The sequence below is a fragment of the Siniperca chuatsi genome, linkage group LG12, assembly GCF_020085105.1.
Source record: "Siniperca chuatsi isolate FFG_IHB_CAS linkage group LG12, ASM2008510v1, whole genome shotgun sequence".
Lineage (NCBI taxonomy): Eukaryota > Metazoa > Chordata > Actinopteri > Centrarchiformes > Sinipercidae > Siniperca > Siniperca chuatsi.
In genome coordinates, this window is record NC_058053.1 from 9,923,733 (window position 1) to 9,934,409 (window position 10,677).

At 40.8% G+C, this 10,677-nt stretch overlaps 2 protein-coding genes across 2 annotated transcripts in view; one reads left to right on the top strand and one right to left on the bottom strand.

The window, feature by feature from the left end:
• LOC122885477 (general transcription factor IIF subunit 2-like) overlaps positions 1-3,820 on the top strand; it is a 45,000-nt gene extending 41,180 nt beyond the window's left edge. Inside the window, exon 8 of the mRNA XM_044216592.1 lies at positions 1,093-3,820. Coding sequence (XP_044072527.1) covers positions 1,093-1,227 — 135 coding nt within the window. The 3' untranslated portion in view covers positions 1,228-3,820. The remainder of the gene's footprint in view (positions 1-1,092) is intronic.
• On the bottom strand, positions 3,726-8,738 carry tpt1 (tumor protein, translationally-controlled 1). The gene is made up of 6 exons (XM_044216593.1): positions 8,582-8,738; positions 7,799-7,872; positions 6,100-6,284; positions 5,879-5,984; positions 5,198-5,314; positions 3,726-4,204 (listed from the first exon to the last, which is right to left on the bottom strand). Exons 1-6 carry the CDS (start codon positions 8,607-8,609, stop codon positions 4,202-4,204), a joined length of 513 nt encoding a protein of 170 aa, XP_044072528.1. The 5' UTR covers positions 8,610-8,738; the 3' UTR covers positions 3,726-4,201.
• Positions 8,739-10,677: the final 1,939 nt, after the last annotated feature.

Genomic DNA, 10,677 nt, shown 5'->3' on the forward strand with positions numbered 1-10,677 from the left:
GCTGATGAGACCTTGAGGTCCTCCTCTCCCTCTGATTGCATCTGATTGCATAACCATCGGCTGAGTAGGAGTCAAACGCCGCAATACACTCCGCACCATCATTTCTCTCCTAAAGCACTTGGCTAACACTCAGATTAACTGAACTAAAGTAACCGAAATGCCCATTATGAAAAGTCTTGAAACACATCACTGTTATTCATCAGGTTCAGTGGGCAGGTCTTTACAAGCTCAACAGAGACACCCAGTGGTCGTTGAAGAGTATGGTCTCTCACAAACAGCACTACTGAATGGTCTTCCACAGCTCCTGCTCAGTATTAGTAATTAAGTTTGTGTTGGATTTATGCCTGTTCGTGAAACTAAACGGTACTGTCACTACAGAAATGAAAGATCTAACAGGTTAAAATGAGAAGCAAAGCTGGGTGTTTGAGTACAGTCAGGGTCACAGGGAAACCACCAGTTAGTATAAAATTGGCCAGGCATCTTATTCAGTCTCATACTTCCATTCAGAAAGCAGATGGGGTCACAACATCTAGCCAGAGTCTTCAAGTCACAAGGAGTTGGGGGGGGGTGTCACACCATTTTCAATATGCAAGAATGTTTGTTGCTTTGCATCTATGAAACAGTGTGTCCTTGTTCTGATTTATTTACTTTATTTATAAAGATTAAACAAGACAGTTCACTTTTTGTTTATATTTGATAACCGCTAATAAATAAAACAATTTGTAGAGGGGCAAGTAAAAACTGACTTTGGCCAAATCGATTTATGACCCACTTGCCCAACCCTGGCATATACCAAAAATATCAAACTACTCCATTGAGATTTCTTCTGCTACACCATAAAGACAGGGTGTACCTGAGAGGAGAACTGGAGTGGCGAACAGCATCACATGAGACTGTGGGGAAGTCCGTAAAACAACAAGGACCCTGGACTTTTAGTTCGATGAAGATTACAATTTTTTACCTGTTATTTTTTACACAGGTACAATTGTTTGTTGCTCGACAGCAACACATCTGTCTAAATACAACCAAATGTCAAATAAGACAGATACAGGTGGTTTGTCACAATGTGTTAATTTCAGCCTGTTTCTCCAGACCTACCTGAAAGAAATCATGAGGGAAATTGGGACGTACAACAGCAAGGGAGCTCACAAAAGCACCTGGGAGCTGAAGCCAGAGTACCGACACTACCAGCCTGCTGAGGAAGAGGAGGAGATGCAGACCGCCTAGTTCCAGCGAGTTCCTCCGAGCCTGTTCACCCATGTTAATCTCATCACACGGGAAAGAATAGACATACAACTTGAGCTCTCAGCTGGTTAATATTCGTAAGGTTTTTCAGTGACTTCCTGAATATAGATGTCAAAAAGGAAATACTGTATCACATATGCAAGATGGTAATGTTTTTGAGTTAAGAATATTTAAGTTTAAAGTGTGCTATGCATTAGCTAGCACTGCACTTTAACATAAATAAACAGACATATTGTTCAGTGATTGATTTCAAGCAAGTTTGAAGTTTTTGGAAGTTGAGGAATGAAGAATCAGCAACTGCCTGGAAGTGGAAGGTGGAAAAAACACAATTAAAATATGACCGTCAGTGATTTGTAGAATGCAAAAGCAGATATTTTCCTTTAAGCTGTTTTTTTTTTTTTTTAACATAATCACACGTGAAACTTTTCTTTCCATCCTGCTACACTGATGATGAACTCGAGCAAGATGGCCTTCTTCATATTTTAGATTTTACTTCTCTGTTGATGAGCATCACCAGTTTTCCTTTTGTTCCTTGTAATATTAACAATAACGATGGCTCCGTTCCAGCAGCTATTGCAATGCATTGCTGTAATTAATGTTACTTGTTAATGTTAGTTTCACTCCAGATTTTGTCCTTTCGGTCATGTGTGCGTCGCAGTTTGGGGTCCACTGATTTAATAAATCCATCACAGCAAACATAATGTCTGTTTATTTTTGTCATAAGTTGCATTATAGTTTTGTGGTAATGCTTTTCCAACTTCTCCTGCCTATAAAAAAAAAAAGTAGGAAAAACTAATTCTGAAGTCTTAAAATAAATGGATGGCAGTAATGAAACGTATCTGCAGGTTAATCAGCTAGAACATGCAAACACACCACAATGGTAAGAGTGGTGGAACAGCAGCTGTAGTTGATAGCTAAAAGATTATTTGGGCTTGTTTGTTCAACTAGTACAGGACAAGTATGAATATGTTCTGTACGATAGCACTCACGTTGTTGTGTATTCCAAGAAATAAAGACCTGTGCATGTGAATTTCAACAGCAGCAATGAATCAGAGAAACAAAGATTAAAGAGCAAAATCACTGGAAACTCATTTCGCCTTTCTAGTAGTGTTACTATAGCAACTGTGGACAGTAAACTATTTACAATAAATCACACAGAGCAGAAACCGGATGTTGCTCTGTTTTTAAAATCTAAAGCATGCGGAGCGTCTGACCGCACCCTAACCCCTCGCATCAGTGGGTGTTTTCCATCAGCTGTCAAAGGGCGAACACCTGATTAGGGTGAGAGGATTTAACCTTTACAATGAACTTAAATGAAAGGGTTTAGTAGATGCATCAGGTCACATCTGACATACATGAGCTACACTCATACAGCCAGCTGGATCTGGTTGTCACTGTGGTATTGTACAGTCGTTACAACTGAATTGAGTGTAAACTGGTTCATTTATACACAAGCCACACTGGATTAGTTGTTGGTCTGACCAGTTCATCTCCCCCATTGGTTGACTTCATGTTTCCTTGTTTAACAACAAAATTCTCCATCTTTGGAGTATACAGTCACTGTACTGTTATCCATCAAAGGATCCTGCACTGACTCAGGGTTCCAGTTTTGTTTGTTTTGACAGTTGGTTACACACATTTCTCTATACTGCGGTCACTGAAAACTCACAGTCAGCACAACAGCAGTTAATATGGATTCAACTGTGGATCACTTTGCATTCATTGTCCACATCTTTCAGATTTCATGTAGTTTTCCACACAAACTCATTTTGCACATTTCTAACATTACTGTAAAACATTGCGCAATCTGCTACATCATCATACCTGAGAGACAGGAGAGGAAAAGGGGCAAGAGAGGACAAGAGTGGATCAGAACTGGCGGCCAAATGCAGAAGACAGGGTTGACTAGAACTGCTGTGTATCTGTAGCTATTCTATACAGGATTGGATTGCGTTACTTAAATTACTTTAGGAAAATGAAGCATATAGCAACATAATTCTTTTCTGTAACATGCTGTAAGGTAGCACAATCCATGTAATAAAGAGGTGCCATTTTGTCTTGAGATACTGAAATTACAGTAAGAGTTTTGAAAAACTTCAATATAGAGAAATGTGTGTTTAAAAAAAACAAACACTTGATTGTCACTCAGGACAAAGGCTCTGGAACGTGTCAAGATTACAAATGAGCAGGATTCAGTTTTCACAAAAATCTGCAACCGCACCTTTTAAGAAAGCTGGTTTCCCACACATACAAGTAATTTCACTTGCTGGATCTGTGGTATCATTTGACCCACCAACAATTTTACTTTTAATCATTACTTGATGCTTTGGCAATATTGTCACTCATGCCAATAAAGCAAATTGAGTTGACTCCACAAATTCAAAGTGAACCCAAAAGCTGCATGTTTGAATGTAGCCATAGAAAATCCCAAAAGTAAAGGCTTCCTCAACATCCAACAAACGTACAGCAAAACGTACAAGTGGTGGTACTAGATTTTATTTTCAAATTAAACCAGAAGTCTTCATTGTAGATGGAATCTTATTTAATGCAACCATAAAACACTGAGGTCTGAGGAGGTGTATAGATCATTGCTAAAACAGTATTCAGACAAGAAAAAACATCTTTCTGTCAGAGTCTGAGCTCCACTCCCTGTCCTGCTTTTTATTTTCAAATCACAAAAATGGGGCCAATTCCTGGGATAAAAAAAAAAAAAAAAACAACCAAACACTGCAAAAGCCAACAAGAAAAAAAGTTAAAAAACTGTATTCAGTGACCAGTCATGTTTGATTCACCCAGCCTTGGGAGTGGTGCTGTGGGCCATAATGTGACTATGTAAGAAATTGTAGAACAATGTTTCTGTTCAGGCATGATGCAAAAAAATAGTGCTCCTTCAGTCTGCTCTTGGGGCCATTTGGGAAGCAGCAGCCAATTGAAAAGCAGATGTAGTTCCAGGTAGTTACTGCAAAAAAGAGGAATACACGTTAATATACTTCATCTACTATCTAAGAGTCCTTTCACTATTAGGAGCACTCCACCTCCTTGTGCACTCCAAAATTAACCAATTCTGGTTAAGTGAGCAATTAAGAAGAATTTAAAATGATTATGTATGGATCAAGAATAGGGCGATCAAGTACACCCCTTTGTGTGACACTGACACTTCAAAGAACTTGATAATCCATCTGTATCTAGAAAAACAGACCAATTTACTATAGCGCTATATTTAGTGATAATTGCTACATTACTGCCGCAACTGAAGTAACTTTCATTGTTCCAATCATTACATTCAAAAATAGAATTATTGTTTAGAGGGATTACTGTGTAGCTTTCTTTTGATAACAAACTGCAGGTTAAGTTACTTCTGACAAAGCTGAAGATATCATCTAAACCGTTTTTTTTAATGCTCCGTCTGCTCTTTTGCTGCTAAGCTAACGTTAGCCAACACTATAAATCACACAGACTGACTGGCTAGCTAGCGGTAGTTGTTTATCAGTACCCGCCTGCTATCCAACTACAACATATCGGGCTGGATTATAAAGTGCACAGTCACAGCCAACACTAGATTTTTATTGACCGGGAGACTCACTCCGTAAAAAAAAAAACGTTTAAAAAAAAACAGCAGTGTGGTTTTCTCTCTAACTCTTTGGCTGACAGCGCACACACTATTTTGCAGTTCAAGTTTATTAGGTAACAGCTTTCATTTATTTTGTGAGTTGTCTAAACTAGAAATGAGACTGCTTAGATAATCTAAAAAATGAGAAGCCTGCCAGCAGTTTTGATTTGGCCCTTGATTTTCGGGGGGACAATGAGACGCAGGGAAGTTGCAACTGTGCTTTTCCTACTGTGACATCAAAGTAGGTTTTTCTACAGCTACATCACTATACAATAAAAAAAACGAAGCTTTCTTTACACAGAAGCACTTGTGTGTTTTTTGGAGACTTGGTTGAGTACTTACACATTTCTCAACCAGCAGACCATCTTTGAAGAAAAGCATGTATGGTGTGATGCCGTCCTCACGGTAGTCCAGCAGTCCCACCATGCCCTCTGGGTTCATGGACTCTCCTGTGAAAAACTGCAGGAGACAAAGACGGCATGTCAGAAGACAATAGCCAAACTTGTGCGAGCAAAGTTTTTAAAGGAGTTAGTAGTCTCAAGATAACTGACCATAAACTATGGGGTGCAGTTTAGACAAGGGCTGCCATTGGCTGGTTTACAATATGGGTTTGTACACAGCTCTCAGTTCGTGATGACACTATATGTAAGTGGGCAAAACATCTTAACACAATTGTGTGTGCTTTTTTTAAATTATGTTTTGCGCTGTGTTCATCAGAGGCCATAATTACCACGTTTCTCATCATACCACTAAGAGTCCTACAAAAACGTTTCTTAAAGATTATCTTAAAAACTTTTCATAAAGTTGTTGAATGCAACTTGAACTACACTCTGCCAAGTTAAGGGGCGGACATTGTGCTTCATGAACGAGCTTCGCCATGTTGGTTGACAGCCAAGGAACCGCTCTGTGTCAAAGAACTGAAATATTTATCAAGTAGTAGTAGCAATTTCAGCTAACTGGGAGCCACTTTTAGCCTTAATATGTTTTGTAAATACGGTGTGTGACTCCACTCTGTTAAACTACCTGGTAGCTCTTGAGGTTTCCCATGATCTTCTTAACTTCTGGTGCGACGTCAGCCACGAAGCCTTCCACTCTCTCTGGATTGGTCTCTTGCAGCTTGGCCTTAATGCTGGACATGCAAACAGAGCGATATTCTTTAGTATTGTCATGTGATAAATCCTGCCCTCATTCAAAATCTGAAAGCCTCTTTATTCGTGCACTGAACCTTCAGCACTGATACTCACGCCTTCACGTATTCTTTCATGTAAGTTATGTACTGCTTCTTGTCGAAGCCCGTCTCCTGCAGCTTGTGGTTGAGGATGATGTCGACGCCAGAGATGGAGGACGAGTCGGTGCCCTCGGCTGTTTCTTCGGCAGAGGCGTTAGCAGAAATTAAAGAATCATCAAACCCTTCTGTCCTGGTGACGGTCTAGACACATTAAGCAGGAGAGCAGAGGGGACACACATGAGGGGGGGAGAACATTCATTTATGGTGGGTCACAGTGAGAACAGGTCAGATAAGGCAGCTGGTGGGCAGGTGAAGGTAGCTGTACGCTGTTAGTTTGTGTAGCCACTTCGCTACACCTTTGGCTTAACAATGTGGGGATGAGCCTCACTTCATCTGTTAAAATAAGCAAAAACTTGCCGGTGGTTAAACTAATGTCAAACATTGAAATTAAATCTGTAATCCAAACTGGAATAAACATTTGGAGCCTGCCATCGTCACCAAACTGATGTTTCTTTTCCTTTTTTTTTTAAAAAAAAAAAAAAGGGGACTTGTACTGAAAAACTAAATATGATGTCACAGGGTTGTTTACTCTGCAGATTTCATTTTGGTCTTTAATCAAGTTACTGATGAAATAATCTGCAACAAATGAAAAAGACGGTCAGGGCCAGTTAAAATGAGAAGCGTGCCAACAACACCTCATTCAGCATTGCTCTTTGCTTGTAAAGGTTTAACAAGAGATGCGGTAGCACCAGAGCCTTGCAAACGGCTGGTATTTTGATCAAGAACCCATCCGTAATCCTAACTTCTTCATTTATGTGTGATAATATTCTAAACTTCACAGCGTACTTTTGTGATTGAAGTCTGGTTGTGGCTTTGGGTGGTTAACTTCCACCATCATGATTCGCTCCGTTGTGTGCATAGGACACACACCCACCCCGTCAACCTGACTGCAGGGATGTCACGTAAAGACAAACCAATACATGTCGCTACAGGCATAGTCTGCCACAAAAGGAGCACTGATCACATGACTTACAGATATAAACCAGAATCTCACTTGATGGACAACGAATAGTGGCCCAGCACAAGTCTGACGTGTAAAATATGCTCCCTCGCGAGTCTGCTTGGTGCAGCACCTTCCCTGGACTCTTGTCTCTCAAGGGCACGTGTGAAAGATGACTGATAATACAAAGAGCTAAAATGGTCTTATGATCTTATCCCATGAATACTGGGCTGTTTCCCATGAGACTAGAGGGCAGGATGCTTAAAAAAAAGAAAAAAGAAGATGTACTTAGGTCTAGCTCCATTAAAAGCAATTTGGTGGCATTTGTTGCCACCCAAACACATTTTTTCTAAGTTTGTCTAAAATGTGCGCATTACTTTAAAATGGGCAATTATATTATCATCAAGCAATTTGTTTTCCTCATGGGTAGCTTTGCTGTAGTCAACGCCTTCCTGGCGAGTAACTGGAAACGTATGCTTTAACTTGTTGAATCGTGTTAGCCTTGTTTGCCGTTTTGGATGTGTCCCAATGACACTAGCTCACAAACGCTTTAATATACGGTTCACTGGAGAGACAACAGATTGTTGAACAGGGTGAACTGGTGAAATGTCGTTTTCATTGTGGCCTTGCATTAGGCCAACCATGTGGAAAGAAAACCCTCCGGAGTCTGACCACACATACGCAGAGCCCATATACCTGTGTATCACTAACTCACCTTTCCTTCAACTTCATAGAAGATCCCGCTCTCAGATACTTTGACTTTGAAGGCGTCTGAGAACATCTCATCATCTGCGGGAGGAAACATTGTTACCACACTTAATTAACACAAAGCAAATCTCCGGGCTACCCTCTTGTTGCGACATAAACTACAAGATACATAACGTTGTACACAGGGCACCAAGTTTAACTTAGATTCCTCAGTAGAAGTTAATTAATGTTAACATCTTGATCTGGAACTTATTTTAGTGATTAAATAAAAGGAAATTGAAGAAGCCGCGCTGTTACCACATATCCCCGAGTAGCGATGCTAATGCTAGCTCTAGAAAAATCTGCTAGTCAGACATGTCCCCATAAATATAACTGCAGCTAGCAGCTAAATGATACCAAAAGGCCACGTACACCACGTTACATTATCATGACTAACATTACATTTATATCCTAAACCATCGTGCCGTATCATATCACCCCGCTAACAGCTTCCCGTTATGATTACGTACATGGTAGTCACACTTTTCCACTTTTAGCCAACTTAACGATAGTTGAACCGCGGCCAAAGCTAAAAGCTAACCGGCCTCAGCTTCACCAGCTAGCCAACAGGGTGGCTAACTCTCGGTTTTCGGTTAGCATCTGGCTAGCGCTAGCTTCCGGACGATGATAACACGAGTTAGCGAGCTAGCTCGGCCAACTCTCTCTAATAACATAACGCCGCCAAAATAACCGCCGCGACTGTAACGCTGCCTAATGAACATGAAAGAGTACACAAAACAGAGTTACTTACTGCTGATGATGCACCTGTAGATGATCATTTTGCTGCTTCGGTGTTAAATCTTCCAGAGACAGAGCGAACGCTTGCCGCCCTAACAGCACAGGAGAGGAAAAAGACCGATCAGGCCGCGAGGCAGTGTATTTACATCCTGCTGACGTCACCGTGGGTCGGCTCTGGCTCTGAGCTTTGCTGCCACTTTGACACACTGTGGCCGAAAGTGGTACTACATCTTTCAATCAATCAATCAATCAATCAATCAATCAATCTACAAGATAGATGTATTGATCATTTTACAACACAGGGTTGTATAATGAGATTTAGTTTTGTAGTTCCCTTTATGCTACTCAAAAAAATATATAGCCTACAGTATCAGAATCAGAAATACTTTATTGATCCCAGAGGGGAAACTCTTTAACGATCAGTGAATAAATAATAAGTCATAGAAAATAAAACTATTTTACATGGTGGAGTGCTGAGGATGAATTTAGGAGTCTTGCAGCCTGAGGGAAGAGGCTGCTCTGTAGTCTGGTGGTACGACAGCGGATACTTCTGTTTGTCTTGCCAGACGGCAGCAGGGTGAACAGGCTGTGGCTGGGGTGGCTATCAGTTTCATTAGGGAGATTGTGTTGAATGCTGAGCTGAAATCAACAAACAACAACAGTCTGATGTAGGTGTTGCTCTTTTCTAGGTGTGTGAAGACTGAGTGGAGGGCAGTTGAGGTGACATCCTCTGTGGATCTATTGGTTCTGAATGCAAACTGGTGAGAGTCCAGGCTAGCTGGGATGTTGTTCTTTATGTGCTGGAGAACCAGTTTCTCAAAGCACTTCATCAGAATGGGGGTGAAAGCCACAGGGCGGTAGTCATTTAGACTAGACACTGTAGACTTTTTAGGTACAGGAACGATGGTGGCTGTCTTGAAGCAGGTGGGAACAATCTCCTGTGACAGTGATATGTTAGAAATGTCAGTAATGACATCAACTAGCTGACTGGCACATGTTCTTAGTACACGGCCAGGGATGTTATCAGGCACAGCAGCTTTACTCACCTTCACTCTCAGCAGGATTCTTCTCACATCCGCTGTGGATACTGACAGTGGCCGGTCTTCTGGAGGCGGAGTAGACTTTACAGCTGACTCGTTGTTGGGGAGATAAAAACAAGCATAAAATGTGTTTAGCTCATCTGGTAACGTGGCCTCACACATGACGGCGGCGCTCCTGCTTTTGTAGCCTGTGATGTTTTTGATCGTCTGCCACATCTTTGGTGTTGTTGGTGTTGAGGCCTCTCTCCAGTCTCTCCTGATGTCTCAGCTTTAACTCCTCGATGGCAGCTTTCAGTCTCGCTCTGGTGGTGCTATATGCTTCCTTGTCTCCTGACCAAAAAGCAGCTTTTTTGGCTCTAAGTAGAGCCCTCACCTCTCCATTCAGCCAGGCTTTCTGGTTGAGGAATGCTTTTATTGTCTTTGTGATCATCACATCATCAACACATTTGCCGATGTATGATGTCACTGATGATGTGGTTTCTCCTGGGTGGCGGCATCTCTGAACATGAGCCAGTCTGTGCACTCAAAACAGTCTGTAGAGCTGCTGTAGCTTCATCTATCTATCTATCTATCTATCTATCCCCATTTGTGCCAGGACAGAAAAAAGATTAAAAGTTATGCATGATAAAAAGACAAACAACAAATACTCATTGTATATCAACTTACGATCTCATCATTTTGACTTAGCATGAGTATTTGTATTTTGTCATACCTAACTTTTCTTAATCTATCTATGGTACTGACAAGCTCCAACTCGAGTATGCAACAACTTGGCTCCCATTTATACTACTTTATATTCTGAATATAAAATGTTCTTAAAATCATTAAAAGGGAAAAAAGGTTTGTGGCTTCTAAAGTAAAGACATGCACCTCTTCCACCGCATGCAGCTCTTGATTTTATAAATCATAGAACCAGGGCTGTAGCCAGGGTTTTAGAAGTACTTCAGACATGACTTAAGTAATCAAGATAAATATATCAAGACTAAAAATACTGCAATCAACCCATGAAATAGAAAGTAGTAAAAACAAATGTAGAATGTAACCTCAGGCTCTTAAAAATCCTTAAAAT